This window comes from Limulus polyphemus, unplaced genomic scaffold, assembly GCF_000517525.1.
Source record: "Limulus polyphemus unplaced genomic scaffold, Limulus_polyphemus-2.1.2 Scaffold1523, whole genome shotgun sequence".
Taxonomy (NCBI): Eukaryota; Metazoa; Arthropoda; class Merostomata; order Xiphosura; family Limulidae; genus Limulus; species Limulus polyphemus.
The window spans coordinates 117,975-137,555 of NW_013667133.1; the positions used below are offsets into that span (position 1 = coordinate 117,975).

Sequence of the window (19,581 nt, forward strand, 5' to 3'; positions counted from 1 at the left end):
TTCTTTTTCCTCCAACAACTGCTGTAATTTCTCTTCTTGTTTTTTCTTTTTCCTCCAACAACTGGTAATCTCTCTACTTGTTTCTTTTCTTTTTCCTCCAACAATTGCTGTAATTTCTCTTCTTGTTTATTTTCTTTTTCTCCAACAACTGCTGTAATCTCTCTTCTTGTTTCTTTTGCTGTTCTTGTATTGCTGCCATCAAATCTGATAAGCTGTAGTTTGATTTGCCTCTTCTCGTTTCCATTTTTTTTCTTTTCCTTCCCACTCTCTGACACCAGTTTGTTACGTCTCTGTTGGTTTGATAATTTCCCGTAAAAATTCTTCCTGAGGAACTTCAGCGATACAAGCCCTTTTTAAAATAAAACTAGTTTATTCTTTCTCAATTCAACTTTGTAATACACTTAATTTCCACAGTTACTTCAACTTAAACACACACTTTACTTACGGCTTGACTCGATTATCTGTCTCTATCTCCCTGTCTGCTATTCAGTTATTTATCTATCTATGCCGTCACTTATATATACGAAATAGAGGGCATCTGGTAAACACTCGAGCCTTCACGAACGTTCTAGATATTCATAACGTGTTACCAGTTCACGTGAATTCCGCTGTCGTAACACCACATTGGGCTATCTGCTGTGTCTACCACGGAAATCGAACTTCGGATTTTACCTTTGTAAGTCCATAAACTTATCGTTGTCACATCAGGAAAACAGATCGTTTAAGCTCAACGAAAGAACAACTTTATAACAATTACTTTCTTAACAGTTATCAGCAAAATAATTTGATAATTTTGGTATTAGAAAACTCATTTTTATTGTATTTCGCCTCTTGAAAGAAAAGAAATTATATTTTTTTACATTTAGTTCTTTAATAAACTTAAAATCAGTATTCGCATATTTTGTACTAAAAATATTACTTAATTGGGATAACTCTATAAAAAGATTTTAGTCGTATTTTGTTGTTTGTCCATAAACATAATTGATCATAATTTACATACAAGTCATATTGAAAATTTGGAACCAAAAATAAAATTACTGATATATATCAATGAGATAAGAATTCCACTGGATGATTAAGGTTAATGTCGCGATAAGATTTAAATATAAATATAATCTATCTATACTGGCAGAAAAAAAAGTGTTTTCTTTGTTTTGAAGAACACTTACTAAAATAGATTTAAAACTATTATTATTACCCACAGAAATATTACTAAAAAAAAAAAAGGAAAAGAAAGGTGACCAACTTCGAAAGAGTCATCAATAAGTGAACTCTAACCTCCAAAGTTCAGATTTATAGTCATGTATCATCATCACTATGTCATGCGCAGAAAAGTTCATCTACCGTGTGGGGGCTTAAAGTGGTAGGCCTACTTGAGAGCTGAAGCCGTTGTATGGAACTTGTCCCGCTGGTTCACTTTGAAATTGAATATAGTAGTGTAGTGGCTGTAGGTATAGACTACCGTATAGTTGTTTGATTTCAAATAATTAAGAAGCGCAAACGTCCTATATTTAATGTTTTCCCCAATATTCATTCCATTTGTACTTAAGATACATATAAATTATAACTGAGTTGCGGTACTATTGAAACTGAAAACTATTCTGTTTTAAAACTTTTTTAAAGTCCAACAATCTAACTAGCTGGTCACTTTATTCATAGTAAACATTTATTCGGTATTTCTTCACGGCACTGTACTTACTCAAATTTGACTTTGTCACAAGACGAAATGGCGGATACAGTCTCTTTGGATTTTCATAAAGACCCAGAACTGAAGTATCTGGTTGTGGACAGGAATGTTGGAACAAATGATCCATCTGTCCAAGCAGAGTGGACTTCTAAAAAGTTGATTTGGGTTCCCCACGAACATCATGGTTTTGTGGCAGCTAGTGTTAAGATCGATCGTGGTGACGAGTTGGAAGTAGAGATAGTAGAAACTGGAAAAAGATGCATAGTTAATAAAGATGATGCTCAGAAAATGAACCCTCCAAAATTTAACAAAGTAGAAGATATGGCAGAATTGACATGTTTAAATGAAGCATCTGTTTTACACAACTTGAAAGATCGATATTATTCAGGTCTTATTTATGTAAGTACTTATACTAGTTATACGTTATAATATTAAGCTTCCAAATCTGTTTCAAACTTTTAACTGTATTCAAAATATTGTAATTATAAAGATACTACTACTATTAGTAGCATGAACAGGAAAACAGACTAGAATTTGATGCTGAAGAATAAAGTTTATATTATAGAAAGAGCGTTAATAATGAGAACTTAGGGAGTTTTTCAATTTTAAATGGATATTGGAGCTTATGATGTTAGTAATGGAATGATTGATCAATTTAATGTAAAAGAGTTTACAATCAATTACAGAGATCTGCTTAAGGCTTCAGACTTTTAAGAATACAATTCTTTGAATAGCTCATTTGTGTTCGTACTTTGTTAGGTTGAGCAAAAGGTTTTAATCAGGGTGCAAAGAATAATTTTACATTATTTAGCATATGTTTTGAACAACATGAACTATTTAGATTTGTGGAACATGTAAGAGATATATGTACAATTATGAGCTACATCTAAGCAGGTTGGCAAATAGTGTGTTTGGAAAAGCTCTAAATCAGTAAATTACTTTGTTAGATTGTTGTAAGAGAACTTTAAATTTCATGGATTGTGTTATGAATTGTAAAAGATATGAGGTGAATGGATTGATTGTGACTGCTAACAAGAATGTTGAAAATAAACTTGGTTTCTTTTGTACTAATGTTTAAATACTAAAAATTTGTACTAAAAATTTGCAATAAATTGCCTGATTTAGAAGTTTTTTTGGGAGTTCACATCTCGGATGTCACTGGTACTATTGAACTACTGAATTTTGTTAAATGAAGGTTATGAAGTTGTTATTTTAGAAGTTTTAAAGGTCTTTAGAGAGCAGGTTAATAAGAGAGGGATTAATTGTGTTTGATGTGAGCTGAAGACTTGTGATATTATTGAGGCTGAGGTTAAGAAAATGTGGAGTGTGTTTAGATTGAGGTTCCTGAAGGAAAAGGAAAAAGTTGTTTCTTGGAATTTTCTACATCTGTCCTGATCAACTTATTGACCATGAATAAATGTACAAGTAAGTTAAATACGCTCTCATCAGAAGTAGCCTTACTATTTTGGGATACTATTTTTAAGGAAGCTGTTAGCCTGTCTGTCTTCATCATATGAGGCAGAAATATCCTAATATGTGAAATGCACCTTTAAACCTTGTTCTCAGTACTAAGGGTGGATATATTTAAAAATTTATTGTGCATATGATTATAACTTTATTATCTTTGAAGATTTTTGTTTGTGTAACTTATGGAATTAGTATTGTAAGTTACATCCTAAATTTTATAAAAGCTGTCTTCCATAAACTGTAAAGATAATTTCTTTATGCAAGTCATTGGTTAGACCTGACTTAGAGAGTGCTATCTATAGTTTCTATCTCCTAATCTTGGAAAGGATATTGATTTTTTTTTTGAGAGGGTTCAGAGGAGAGCTTCTAGAATGATCCCAAGAATGAAAGGGTTGTCTTATGGGGGATGAGATAAGATCTTTAAGACTTCTTGCTTTCTAATGAGAAAAGAATGTCTAAAAGTGATCTTATTGAAGGTTACAAGATATTTGGGAGAATGTTAGGATAATGGCCTCTGGTTTATTTGTGCTTTATTCTGAAGATAACAGGATGACAAGGCATGAGTTAAATTTGGAAAAGATGAGTAGGCCAAGATTTAACTGAAGAAGTGGGTTTTTCCAAGAACTTTCAGTTTAGCATGTATTACAGAAATAACTGTCTTGCAACTTGTTTTTAACAGTTGGCATCACTGTACTTTAAATTCACTTTATGATGCCAGAAAAATGTTTTTTGGGTTTATTGAAAGAAACTTGCTAGTATTCAGTTTTATTAAAACAATATTATTTTTACTTTTGAACTGCAAATCTTTAAAAGATATATCCTAAAATTAAAGTTGTGTGTTTAATTTTTAAAGCAATTGTCAGTAGAATGCAAACTAAGCTGCATCATGTCTGTAAATTATCTTGGGAAGGTCAAATTTTAAGAGAATCGAGTACAGTTCTGATGGTGTCTTAGAAGTGTAAACTATTCACCTGACATTTTCAAATATGAATCATTGAACATCCACAAAGTGAACAGATTAGTGAGGCAAGTTTTTGCTTTGATGAATCCATGTTACTTTCTTTTGTGATATCATATTTCACTAAATAATTTTGTAAAGTTTCTTTTATCAGACTGTGTAAAATTTCTCTTACGTATAGAAGTAAGAGTCACTACCTTAATTGTTATCACCCCCTTTGAAAATGGGAGTAATATTAACAACACTACAATCCCCAGGCACCTGCCCACTTTCTATTGACCTGCCAAGAATGAGAGATAGAGGCTTAAATATCTGATCTTTGACCCCTTTTAAAACCTTAGAGAAAAACCTTTTTCTGGTTCTGGTGCTTTATCTATCTATAATATTTTAATATTTCTACTTACCACCAGGGGATTAATGTACATGATTTGGGTCAATTTCTGGCACTTCTCATAGTATGCTTAGTCAGGAATATTATTAATGTCTTCTCTTGTAAAAATAGAAGTGAAAAAACAGTTAAAAGCTTAGCTATCTCATAGTCTTGAACAAAGACCTTGCTATCAGCATTAAGAATCCAATACCCATTTTAACATTTTAGCTTACTTTTTACGAACTTAAAAAAAATCATTGATTTTAATTTTAACATTATCAGCCAGCTTTTTCTTACAATCCTTTTAGGAACATGTCTTCAGTTAAAAACCATTTACTTCTGAAATTTCCCAAATCTGTCCCATGTCACCTTTTTCACTGAAGATAGATCTTATCTCATGGCCTCAAATTTGGCTTTTTGAAAATTTAGAACTAAAATTTCACTTCTTTTTATCTCAATATATATATATAGCAAAGCATTAAACATAATTATGTAGTAATCATTCTTTCCCAATGTTCCCCCACTTGAACTTTTGCAACCATGTCATTATTAGTGGTTAAAAGTAAATATAAAATGTCAACTCCTCTGGTCTTCTATTTGACTGTTTGATGTAACAAAACAAATAAGCATCCTGAATCACTTTAGGAAATCTCTCTACTTAACAATTTGGCTCCATATAATCCCATTAATGTAATTAAAATTAGTCTCTCATAATTACTACATCAGTATTCCTATTAGTTACAACTCTTATCTCATTTCTCATGTCATCTCTGATTAACTGAGCTATACCAATTACCAAGTAAAATACATTCTACCCTTTAAGCCCCAGATAATAACCCAAATGGATTCAACTTCTTGATTACCTTTTTTTATGTGTGTATTTAGCCCCAATAGGCTGATTTTCATTCCTAATATAAAGATACACCCTACCTCCTTTTTCAAAGTCTGTCATTGTTAAATAACTTATAATCTGGAACTCAAAATAATTACTATTATCAATGTTTCCTTAATTCTAATTATATCATGTTCTTCCATTTCAATTAGGGCCCAGGAGACCATAACTTAGTTTTTGTTCCTTATATTTCTAACATAAGAATAATATAAGCTTATTCTTGAGTGATGAACCTACGCTGTTTTTATCTTTAAATGTGACAAACTAATCTTTAAAATTATTTAAGTTATGCTCTAAGTTACCTCTTTCCAAACTCTTCATTGCCCTTACTATCCTATTAACTTATTTATTCCCAATTTCCCTCACAACTATGCAAGTTTATTTTTAAATATGAATATAATTAGAGCTGCCCCCACACATTCTTACTATTTAGTCCATTTCTACCATGTAATTGACACTTACCCTGAAAACTATCCCACAGATCCAAATTACCATATCAAATTTAAGATGACTTAAAGCTGGTTGCAGCTTATTACAAGGAACTCCATATTGCCACATAATCAACATATTACAAGAATTTGATGTCAAAGAAACTGAAAAGCAGCATGTTATTGTCATAGAGAAGTAAAATAAGGCTAATAGCACTATGTGGTAGCACACTAGCAATTATTGTAAAAGCATTAGGTGACAGTTACCAAGACAGAATGACCAAGTTGGAAATTTCTAACAACAATAAAAAAGAAATGAAGTTCAGTAAATGGTAAGTTAAGCTTCCAGTTCATCATACCAAATATTTACTCCAGATCTAGAAAGTGAGCAACAGTCCTATGATGCTATTAAAATTTACAAAAATGAATCTAGACAATCTAAGTAGATGATGTATTCCTTTTTTTTTCCTCTTGAAATCTGTTATTTTATGAAACACATTAGTCTTCAAAAAATTAATTCCTTTGCTCAGATTTTTTTCAGTAATTTACATACATCTAAGCAGCTAGTAACACTGAGAGTTAATTTCCTAATTTTCTTCTTTATGAATTATAATAATATAAGCTTTTTTTTTTCAAAACCAACATAGTCACTTAATCAGCATGAAGTAAATACAGTAGAGCGTCCATTATTCGGACTAATTGGGACCAAGGGTGGTCCAGATAATCTAAAATCTGCAACATTTAAATTTTTTTTTACCAGATTCATCTTTTTTGTAACTTATTCACAATGTTGCACTTTGTCACCACCCAACTAAGTAAGGCTAATGTTGAAACTGGTGGTTCTGCAGCGAGATAGACCCTTTGCTATGAAGTGATCCAAGCATGTTGGGGGAACATTTAACATTTTTTGGGTTTTTTACAAAGAAAATATATATATGTATGGACATATTTTTAATTTTCAAAATTTGATCCAGATAATCAGCATTCTACTGTATAGATCTTTTTCAGTACATTCTTAAGCTTATCTCAACTGATTTATAAGTTTTCAAAGTTTGACATTCCATAAATCAAACCTAACTGATATTAGTATTTTATCATTTCATTTTTACTCTATACTTTTGTAGTACAGAAATGTATGGTTATAATAAAAGTTTATGACAATTAATTTGAGGGTCTGTGGCTATAAACTTTTGATTGTGGGTGCATCATAAGATTGATGGTAAATCCCACTATTTGGTTAGAGTACCCCAAGAATTAGTGATGGTTGCTGTTGACTAGCTAATTCACTCTATCAATTGAAAATTAGGAATGGATAGTGCAGATAGCCTTTGTTTGGTTTTGGACAAATATCTGAAAAAAAGAAACTTTCTTAAAATTATTAATCTATTCTCTTTGAGGACAACTATGGCATACATATAATGGATTATAACCATGTTTAGTAAAATTTATTGCTGTGATTTTTATTTATATATTTTATTTCATAATTTTTATTGTAAAAAAGAATAGTTAGAAAATGAGTAATACTGTGGTCTACAGAAACCCAAAGGCAAAGTACTTTGAACTTTTTTGTTTATTTACATATTTATTTCTTTTTTATAAAACTTTTTTTCACTTATGGGTTGACTACCATTTTCCTCCACTTATCACATAAAGTTCTCTCTCTCAGGATAGTAATTGTCTTTCTTTATTGATCTAATGATATCTTATGTCCATTTAAGCCTGGACTCTTCAATATAGCCTGATAGTACTAAGTTTTCTGTGTCTTGTTACATTTCCAAAGTATGTTGCCTTTTTTCTTGTGATAGTTTTCATCTATTCCCTCTTCTGGCCAGCAATTTTATATACCTCACTGTTTTTGAAATTTTCTGTCCAACTGATTTTCAAAATTCTTCATATCCATTTCTCAAATGCATCAACAATTGATGGACTAGGTCTCTGTTGTGTAAGTTAATGTTGACCAGATGTAACATTTTATTATTCTTACTTTAGTGGATGTATAAATCTTTTTATTTATGTTTCAATTATTTGAATGTTAATCAAACTGTCTATGTATCTTAGTCTCTTTATTACATTTATCATATTTTGCAATGATCTGTCCAACATAGGTGAAAGAAGATATCAGTTTCAACTTTATTCTGTCAATATATAATGTTTACCCATAAGAGGGATATCTCTTCTTTGTTGATACAATCAACTTTGTCTTTCTTTTTTAATATTAAGGCACATTCTAAATTGTTCACAGATGTTTATATTATAATTGTTGTTAGCATATTTTGCAAGATTGCTTCACTCTGCATCATCTGCATATCTAAGTTGTTTATGGATCTTACACCAATAAATTAGATATTTCTTCTAAGTTTCTAACTCCTTTATTCCTCTCCTGATACCTCTGAATATAGAGTGAAGAGGCTAGGGGAAAGAGCACATACCTGCCTTACATCACAGTTAGTTTATACTTATTCATCATGTTATTTTCTGTTCTTACTGCTAATGCTTGATCCTGATATGTTTTCAATTTTTATGCCTTGTAAGATTTTAAGTTTGTATGATCAACCCTTTCAAAGGCCTTCTCTTAGTTAATAAAACGCATAAGCAAGTCCATGTTTTTCCAGCCCTTTTTCTTGTATCATTCTTATCTTATATATTGTTTCTTTGGTACCTCTTCCTGATCACAAATCATATTGTACCTCACTTTTATTTCTAATATTTTGTAAAGTGTTTTTTGGGATATTTAATAAATAAATAAATAATAATCAAAAATAAAAATAGTCACAACCTGCAAAACATTAGTGGTAATTTTCATGCTCTTCGCTTGAATTAAATTCCTTATTCTATCATTTTCACGGACTCCATTTAATCTACCCATGCATACATTTTGTGTTAGATCGATAAATCCTGATCCATTTTTAAAATTTTAAGGGGTCAGGCAAACAAACTTGCTTAGACGTAACTTTATTTAATAAAACTACACGTAAACAATGAATTAAAATAATGAAATTTATAATAATGTACAGAGTATGAAAGGAGCCATTCTATGAGCCCCTATGCCATGGCTAAAAAATTAACATTGTACTAAATCCAATTTCTGTGGACTTTCTCAAATTATTTAGGTCTAGAATACGCATGCGTTGTTTGTTCGAAACCATATGCTAATCACATTGTGACCACGCATTCAGACGTTTCTGCATATCCAGCTACGTTTGCCTTCATTACAACTTTACGTTTACTTTACAATAATTTAGCTTCAATTCATTTCATAGACTGCTATAAACACCTTTTAGCTACTCTTTTCGTCTTTAGTGCGAGGAGTTTTTCAAGTACAAACGTTTAGCTCATAGCTCCGTCATCTCTTGATCGATTTGAGATATAATTACAGTTTTGGACTCAGGAGGTCAAACCCTTTCGATCTATGTATTTGACTACGCCCAAGGTCTCATAGATTAATTTACTCTAATCCTGTCTAAAAGAATTTCAATTTGAGGGTAAGCTGGTAGAGGTCCCGATGAGTAATATAATCGAATCGGGTATATACGCGCCTCACGCTTGGTATTGCTGGCACACAAAAATATAGCTTGTAAAAAGAAAAAAGGTCTCGCAGATTAATTTACTCTATTCCTGCCTAAAATGATTCTTAATGCCACGGCTGCTGAGGATTTCCTCTTGTTAGGAATTACACGCATTAAGTGTTTTGTGTGAAATACTTTGCGGATAAGAAAAACTAAAGCGTGATGACAACGACATTGTCCTATCCTGCACAATACTGGTTGCATTGAAAAGTTTAACTAAGCATTATAGGTAAAGTGATTCTGAATTGAAAAGCCAATATGCAATCCGAACTCCTCGGACAAAGACCTTTCTATTCATGTGAGATTTGTAGCGTTTGATCGAGAAATTTGCGAGAAAAGTTTCGGACAGACAAACGCAAGTGTATTATTTATACAGATTGCCTAAAAGTTTTGAAGAAATAAGGTTAAGTTGTACACATTTTAAAGTATACCTTTTTTTTTAAATGTTGTTATGATATAATACAGTGCTTTAATATGCTTTAATACAGTATAAATATTGAGTTAACTAAGTTGGGAAATTTGAGCTCAGATATCTTTTCTCGTAGTTTTTTTGGATGCTTTTTAATTACACCTCATTATTTATTTAATACTTTTGTAACAAATAATGAGAACATTAACGTCAAGGCCCGGCATGGCCAGGTGGTTAGGGCGATCGACTCGCAATCAGAGGGTCTGCGGGTTCGAATCCAAGTCCCACCAAACATGCTCGCCCTTTCAGCCGTGGGGGCGTTATATGTGACGGTCAATCCCACTATTCGTTGGTAAAAGAGTAGCCCAAGAGTTGGCGGTGGGTGGTGATGACTAGCTGCCTTTCCTCTAGTCTTACACTGCTAAATTAGGGACGGCTAGCGCAGATAGCCCTCGTGTAGCTTTGCGCGAAATTCAAAAACAAATAAACAAACAGTAATGTCAAAATGTTGATAATAAAAAATGAAGGGGGGGGGTGGCTGACCCTGTCTCTAAAGAAAATGTCAAATTGTGTGCTGTACTAAACAAGAAATTTCAGAAAACTTCAGCAATGTAGGATCCACAGTGAAGATATTGCTCTCTAAAAAAAATGCTAGTACAGCAGTGCAGTTTTACATATACTTTTATTTTTAAACTATTCCATGATCTTAAAACAATCAAAATATGTTTATTACTTTAAAAAATGAAATCCTTACTTGTAGTTTGATTAGACAGGAAGAGATTGAAAGTGACTCTTAACGTACTTGTATTTACAATAAAACAAAAAAACTTCAAAGAAATTTATTGTATTTTCCCAACAGTACCTGATGATGACAAAACCTTGTCGAAACGTTGTACATTTGCTTTTATGTTAAACTTATATTAAAGTTTTTCTTCATTATCCATTCAAGCCGTCTCCAGCCATTATTAGTCTCAAAGTTGGTTCCTCGTCACCGAATTTGAAATAATAATTTGATCTAAGTAAGTTTTTTTCTTCTTTCCGATTTGTAAATAAATCCTTAAGTGATAGAAAAAAGAATATTATTTTCGAAATCTGCGTAGCTGAATTATGGAAAATCTGTTATTAAAACCAGAATAACTTTTATGAAGTTTAAATTCGCAAGCTTGTGTTATTAGACGGTTTTGCAGCTGTGAGCCTGAGCATTCCAGATAAACGTGATATAAAATTTAATAGCGAGATTATCATTGTACCGTGAGAGTGATTCGCGTAAATCGGTGTATAGTGTAATATGCCAGCGTTCGTTTCTTGCATGCGTGGGTGTATTTGATACCACCTGAAACGTATATTGTCTGCAATTTGTAGTGAAATCTTCATCAAACTTGAAATATGCAGCTTCTTTATTGGCTGAATGTGCTATTGTATGTGTTTATGGTGGCTGATTACCACATTTTGTTTTGCGAAGGGATTACTGTATTTTTCGGAATATAAGACGCACCCTTAATTTGAAGATAAAGTTTTGGGGGAAAAAAAGCTACAGTCGTATTTGAAAGATTTTTATTGAACAAAAATTCAATTTTGATTAGGCGATTACCGACGCTAATTGCATAAAGCGCTCTGATTGGTCAAGCGCATTGGATATTTGAATCCAAGGCAAGCACTCAAAAACGATTTTTCATTTGTTAAAGTTAGGCCTGAAACGGCCTTATTCTGCTCCACATTAAACAGGGATCGCCGTGTATTTACAAGCTTTTTCACTCTCATCCATTACTATAATTTATTTTTTTTATTATTTAGGGAGCATTATAAATAGTTATGTTTTAAAAATAAAAACTACTATTGTTATAAATAGCACATTTAATTGAACTAAACTATGCATGCCTATTTAAATATATTCACACATGGCTTGTGTATATCGTATATATACATATTTATTATTCATACCTTCGGTGTATAGGACGCAAGCAGATTTTGACATCAAATTTTGGGGTAAAAAAGTGCGTCTTATACACCGAAAAATACGGTACTTGTATAGTAGTAGCGTACCTTCTAGAAATAATTTAAACGGAGCCCATTTTGTAACACTTTCCAGAAATGCTTGTACACAGAATTCTAAATTTTGACTACATTTTACAGTAATTTAGCGTATTGTAAGCAATGCAAAATATATAAAATTTATTTAGGTTTGAAATTTTGGCGTTAACTTTGAAACTGTTGAATAAATTTACGTAGTTCATGGCCACGATATTTATGCGGCAAAAATTAAACAAAATTATGCATCATAAAACTGCTGATTATGCGTCAAAATTTTTATGTATATGCATTATTTGTTTTATGGCAAAAGTTAAAATTTTACAACTTTTACTCAAAGTGAAAACAGCTTAAAACAATAACATGTAATAAGGATGTAAAACATGATGCAATTACACTATCAAGAACAGTTTAACACTTTAATATTTTTGCGAAATAATAGCAAACACTTTTAAGACTGGCCAGCAGGCGTCACTCGCCAAGCAACAAGAAACGAACTAAGTCATAACCAAGTCAAAAGTAAAATCTGGTAACAGTGACTTAGACTTGACTTTACTAAGTCTAGAAATTCAGACTTTGGTTATGCATTGAACCGCTAATTATGCGGCCATATGTAAATTATGTAAAAAATTGCCTCGGCGGCGTAATTGCATTAAGTTCGCAGCTCTGGTAGTAGCAAAATTAGACAGGTTGTTAGTTTGTTTCTAACACGAAACTCAGGTTAAAATGAAATGTATCTTATAAATAAATAGTACGAAGGAAAAGCTCCACATTTGTCTGTGAACACAAAAATTTTTCTAACAGCATGAACTTCAATTTTCGGGACTTAAATATATGTGATTTAGTTAAATACTATTTTTAGCTGCTATTTTGCATATTTGTTGTTGCTATAAAATAACTTCTACCATAAGAGTTGCTAAAAATCTTGAATAAATACAATTAATTGTATTTAGGCTTAATTATGAGCGACAGGCAAACCATAAAAAGCCTGTATGACCACTCTACGTTGGGTTATTAATTGTGTATCCATACTGTTAGTTATATATTTCACCTTTATCCTAAGACTACCTGTCAAGGTTTGGCCTGCATAATGAATTATTGAGCATCAAAGCTCAATTGTCACATGTAGTGTTTCATGTAATATGCCTGTCACATTTGGTCAACTGGTCCTCTTCAATAACTTAGACTCCAAACTAAAATTCTACAATGGCTTGACTTTGAACACTTTTATTGAATTATAAGATTGTATGTTCATTTTGGTATGTATATGCTTTTGTCTGATTCAAAATTCTGATAGCACAGCGACAACAGCTTTTAAAACATAAAATTTGATTAATACAGACTTGCTGTAATATTACATTAAGCAGTTAATGTCCAGTTTGATTATTTACTGAACACAAGTATTTCTTATATGTTATTTAATGTTAATTTCTTATCAGAATGTGCTATGTACTTATAACTAAATTAAAAATCAACTAACAATCAGTATAGCTAATTAAATCTATGTTTTGTTATGTTTCAACTATGTTAGAATTATGTTAGAACTTGTTGTTTCATCAGTTTGGTACCCTTGTTGTTTATTAAATTTTTTTGGCTGTAATCCCAATAATATTTCATTAGGTTCAGCCAACTTAGGAGATTTGGGCTCCACCTAAATATATAAGTTAAGCTAATAATGCTAAATAATAAAATTTCAGGTTGAAAATTCATTCTTAGTGCCTTTGTCATTGCTCCTGCTCATCAGGGCTGTGGTCTGTGAAAGTAAGGACAAATGTTAATTTTTATGTCACTCGACTTGGTTCTGTCCATAGCTGCTGGTGCTAGATTGGGAGTGACAATGTTTCTTGCTCTCATTTTAGGTTTAGAATAGATTATTCTCCAAGTATTTTTCTAACCTCATCACTGTTATTGGTACTGTATCCACCAAACTCATCATCATTGCTTTGGGATGATTCCTAAGAACAGACATTTTCATTCAAGGTCTGTTCTTTGTGCTCTGCACACTGTTTCCTGTCCATTCTTGCCACATTTCTTTTCTCAGTCCTTGATTGCTTTAAAGAAAGAATCTTATCTATCTTGTCCATGCACCCACAAGAAGAAAGTCCTTGTCTTCTGGGATCACAATCGGGGGTCAAGGCATCCCTTGAGTGATGTCAAAAAATTCAGCTAGATTATTGACAAACTACTTTATTAGCTAGTTGTGTTTGTTTTACTTTTTCTTTAGGTTTGTCCAGATTGATAAAGGCTTGATATTCTGGATGAACTGGAATTCAAGCCATGTTCCAAAAAGATGCAGCCTCCTTGATCACATCTGAGCTTTAACAAACTCTTTCTTTTAATGTTTTATGATGGTAGAAAAATACACACACACACAGCACTTGCCTATTTGAAGGTAATTTGCTTCTTGTTAATTCAGTGTCTTCTGAACCAAGCAGCCAAAATGTAGTCTTACTTCTTGTTGCACTATCCATTTGCAGTGATATGCAGTGTATGCTGAAATGATATAGAAACTACAGCTTAAGTGCTCATATACCCTGCACAGAAATTCTAGAAACTACTGTCATGTCATACAGAACATTCCAGGTGTTGTGGATTATTTTTATATGAACTACCCTGGAAAATTTCAGACTATGCACAATATTCCAGAATGTGCTAGAATATTTCATAATATTATGCGAGAACATTCCAGAATAATCTATAATGTTCCAGGGTTATTTAGAATATTTTGGAACATTCTAGGATATTTACAATATACAGAAATAATACGAGCTACAAGGTAAAATTTAAATTACCTTGAGCAACTCCTAAATGTTATTCATTATGGAATTACTTGTTTATATATTGGAACAAAGTGAGGGGGTGAGAGTAGGCTGTAAATCAAAACTTCAAAAATAAAGATCACTCCAATATATGTATATATATATTTTATGTTTTTTGAAGGCAGTAATCCTTGGAGCATAAACATCATGCTTAAACAGTTGTATCATAGGATTGTTATTTAAATATAAAAGTCATAATTAATCATATGATGATCATCTGCCCTATGATTAAAGTCTTGGGACCATAGGAATGTGTAATTGGTGATTCGTATTTCATTTATACATTTGTGTGTAGTGTTCTGTGACTGCAGACAATTGAGTGATGGAAACATAAATGTAAAATATATAAGTAGTTTATTGTGCTCCTTCGATATGTATGTGTGTAATATTGAACCTTTGCACAGAATTCGGTGATAATGACTTCGTTACTTATTGCTTCAGTTTGAATATTTCTTTCAGATTTCATATGAATCACTTCAATATAACTATTTATAAAACGAACCTAACGCTTGACTGAATCACACCCACGTTTCGATAATATTTCGAAATATTTCCTCTCACTGGCACTGGTTTATTTTTATAAAGCTGAAGGCTTTAGCATGTGGTCTAGAGTGAGTGATATATTCTGTGAAACAGTTGGTGAGGATTACCATATATGGAAAACTATTCAGTTCATAAGTACTAGAAGATGAACAGGAACACGTCTTCAGGTATACATACATGGGTGTGTCATCATCACTAGAATGAAATAGCCTTTTCAACATTGCTTGTATGTAGGTTTTTAAATCATACGTATACAAAAATAGGTATATATTATTATTTTTTATACAGTTAACGAGTTCGCTGATTACAGCAGTTCGGGAAGGTCAAAGCTACTGACACTTCAGCTTGTCCTGCTTGAATCCACCAAAGTTAAGCGGTGGGTTTCGTATGCAGAAAACATGTTACATTTTTGTTCAGAAAATTGAAAAGTCATAGTTCTTTGTGTAATCAATGAATATAAAGCCCAGTAGAACATTTTCATGTCTAAATATATATGTCCACCAGTGAATTAACAGTAATCTTGAGAGTAGATAACTCAATAAATCGGGATCGATTCTTGCAGCTGACACAGCGCAATTCGCTCAGTGTACTTTGCGCTAGAACAAACACGTATAACTATATATAGTATGTTTATGTATTTGTGATTTTGTGTGTATAGTTTTGATTTTTTTATTTGACATTGAATAATATTTAGGCTTTGACTGTGTAGGTATTTTAAAGTAGTTTTGAGCCTAATTTGTTATCGTCAGTATAGTGCATCTTAGTTGTTCCATTTTGTTATGCCTAATTAAAACAATTCTATGAATCATTACTTTTTAATTCGATTCTTTAGCTAGTTCTTGTGTGAAAACCTACTTGTGTATCTTTGTTTTTTACTTTCAGTTAAGTTTAAAAGAAATGTTTGTTATACTTTGTGTTTCTTTGAAATAAGTTACTTTATAAAATGAATACAACACTAAATTAACTTCATGTTAAAATACACCTCTAAAATGTGTCGGATAATATTGATTTTTAAACATTATTTGAGCTAGAACATGATAAATATGAACATTGTTTGTAATATGAAAGGAGAAGAATGGCTTTCTTTAGTTTCGTATATGAATTTACTTGTTATCATATCACAGTACTATTAATTGTCAGTCTACAAAATGACCAGATCTCTAGAAATTGTACATATCTGAGCTTCGAAATGCCGGTTAAGAATAATTTGTATATTTTTATTCAAGTCTGAAAATAAAAGAACAGTGCAAAGTAAATGGTCAACATTCCACTCAGAGAGCTTTGGTTTCAATGAAGGCTGTTCAATTGAAACTTAATCTTTATTTATTTGTTTTTTGGTTTACATATTACGGCAAGGTAATCACCCAGACTACAAACCTCGCCCATGTGCAGACAACCTTGTTGACCTTGAAATTCTGCGTACAGCCTATATCGTGTTGTTTCAAGATGCCATACCTAAAACACAAAACACCTAATCTTTGAAAATCAACTTAAGCACAAGTCATTTTATGCCTAAATATTTACCCTAACGGCGATTTTGACCTTTGAAACGTGTCAATAAGATATTTTTTTGTTACAGCAGAAAACAAAAAATGTGCATTTCAGTGTGAATTCTTATAATATAACAATTATATACATCTCTGCTTTTTTTAGCCTAATAATAAGAATTGATATAGAAAATAGTGCGCACAATTTTATGCGTTGCAAATAAACAGTTGTTTTCCAGATTGTGAATAGTTTTCAAATAATTATAATCGAACTGAGCTGGGGTTGGCCCAGTGATTAGTGTGCTCATACGTGAATTCGGGAATTTCTGCTTTCGATTCGTTACCGCAAAAACGCGCTCCGCATTTTGGGGATTTAGATGCATCCTAAGTGATATTCAAATCCCACTATTCGGTCAGACAATAGTAACCCCAAGAGTTGGCGGCCGTTACTTTGAATAGCTGCCATCACTCTATCCTGTCACATTTACGGACAGCTATGTGTAGAGGTCCCTCATGTGCTTTGCGCGAAATATATATATAAAAAAAAAGGTGAACTGATCTTTAGGTTTCACATGTGGTTTAGGTTCTATATGATATGATATTATAACATTCCCCAGCTTGTTAAACATGGTATTGATGAGTGAAAGTAATGGAACGTATGATGAAAACAAATCGGAATATGTCGCTTTTTTGTTAAGAAGTAATTTATTGATGGTAAATATACAACTGTTATATATGTACATAAAGAAATACTGTTGATCACCCACCGCAGGTGACTGTCAGCTAGCCTGTTGAGTTGTCAGATTTTTTACATGTTACTTCAGGGCAGTCAAGTCTGCACTAAGCTTGACTTCAGATAACAGGCTTTTCAAGGCGAAGGCCACAGAAACATGCTTTCTCTATAGAGGTAACTAAGGTTATTGGCGTCCATTTGTTATTGACATAGACAAGTTTATCACTGAAGCAAATAAACTTTCTAGCGAAACGTTTTTGTTTTTTTTTTCATTACAGTTTTTCTGTATTTAAATTTCTTTATACCGCCATACAATATCCAGTATTAAGCAACAAAATTCTGTTTCTCCTCCCTATAATAAGTCATTTGTACATTTTTATTTATTCTGGTATATTCAAGAATGTACAGTGTGTGCTACTTAATAAAGTTGTACTTGTGAGTTTGATATGATATACGTACTTTATCTCCTTAGAGTGTACACGGTGTCTGCACAATCCGAAAACAGAATAAGTATTTTTACGTAAAGACTGACTGGTTTTTAACTCGCACAAAAACACGTTGAATTAACAAATCTCTTTGATTGTGCTTTACAGGTGAAATCTTGACTTGAGTACTTTACAGGGCCACTCACCAAGCTGTTAGTTCTAGTTTGATGTAAAGGAAACAACTAGAGAAATATTACATGATTAAGTTGAAAAGTAGCACTCGCATGAAGGCGCACAACAGTTTAAGAACCAAAACTTGATTAAAATTTGTCATCCAACACACTTTTGACTGATTGCATCATGCTGACGTTAAAGAATCTTACAGGATATATAAACAACTCCTTGTATTTTGTACGTGAAATTAAGTTCACCGATGAAATTCGAATCAATTATCAATTAAGACATTGAAGAAGTGTTTAATAATCAAAACCAGCACTTTAAGTAACCATCAAATAACGTATTATGTTCGCTGTTGAGAGAGAGAGAGAGAGAAAGCTAATTACTTCACACGCTATCAATAACCGCGAAGCCCCACGCTAACATTAACTGCACATTTCTAACTAAACTAGCACTCCAGATACAGATACCAAGGTTTGAGTTACTTAGTGGTCTAATCTAATAGTGTACCTTCACACTTACAGACACAGTATTTTTCACAGGAAAACAACAATAATTTAATGAAAATAAGAGTAATCCTAAATATATCTAACCAGTAATAATGACATTATTATTGCCGTACCAAAAAGTTAATTTTATTCAGACTTTACCATTTTATTTCAATCTATATTTTCTTTAGATATCTCTACTATCTAAATTGTAAATTTGCATATATATATATATATATATATATGTATGTATGTATATCTTCAGTCACTTATTCGGCTACTAACATACACTTCATTAAATAACTAATAATTAATACTTGTATGTTATACCTTAAGGAATGATCTACAACAAACTGTGTGCGTAATTTTAATATACAGGTAATATAAGTTATTTTAAAGGTGTCTTGTCCCATTGTACTTTATGATAATTTTTCAAATGATATTTTATTGTTGCAGGTTAGTTACAGCGTTTTCACTCCAGGGGAATCTCAAACCTTGACACAGCAGTCGTTCTTCGCATAAAAATAAGTTGTATTCAGTACTTAAAATCATAGGCGTTACATTTAAGTGTAAGGCGAAGTTGAGCATATAAATTGGATATTATATTTATAGATAAACGAAAAAAAAACAATACTTTTTCACTGACGGGAATGTTGTGCATGACCTATGTGTCGTTTTCACAAGGCGAGAAACATTACTAACAAGATTACTAAAATTCTGATACAAATCAACTTTTATGGCGTGGGCTCTTCATAGTTCGTAACCAATAATACATATTTTTGGTAACATTTGAAAGTTATGAGTTGATTTTCTTAGCCTATATAATATTTTTTGAAGTATCACTTCTTTCTTAAAGTAGGTCGCTAAATTATTTTACGTAATACATGTCAGGATTAGTGTTTAATAGGTCTCTGTCCATATAATCTCATTTGTGTTCCAAAAATGAATGGTATGTAGTCCGTATGACTAGAGTTTTTATTTTAGATGACCTTGACTGTCTGTAGATAAGTGTATATATGTATGTGTGTACACACACACACACACACACACACACACACACACACACACACACTACTAGATGTACTTCCCCAGGTCCCCCTAATG

At 32.1% G+C, this 19,581-nt stretch overlaps 1 protein-coding gene across 1 annotated transcript in view; it reads left to right on the forward strand.

Annotated features, from left to right (window-relative positions):
* The first annotated feature begins 1,371 nt into the window (after nucleotides 1-1,371).
* The window catches only part of LOC106463941 (myosin heavy chain, non-muscle-like), a 133,052-nt gene continuing 114,842 nt past the window's right edge, over nucleotides 1,372-19,581 (forward strand). Inside the window, exon 1 of the mRNA XM_013924031.2 lies at nucleotides 1,372-2,086. Within this exon, the coding sequence (XP_013779485.1) occupies nucleotides 1,727-2,086 (360 nt within the window). The 5' untranslated portion in view covers nucleotides 1,372-1,726. The remainder of the gene's footprint in view (nucleotides 2,087-19,581) is intronic.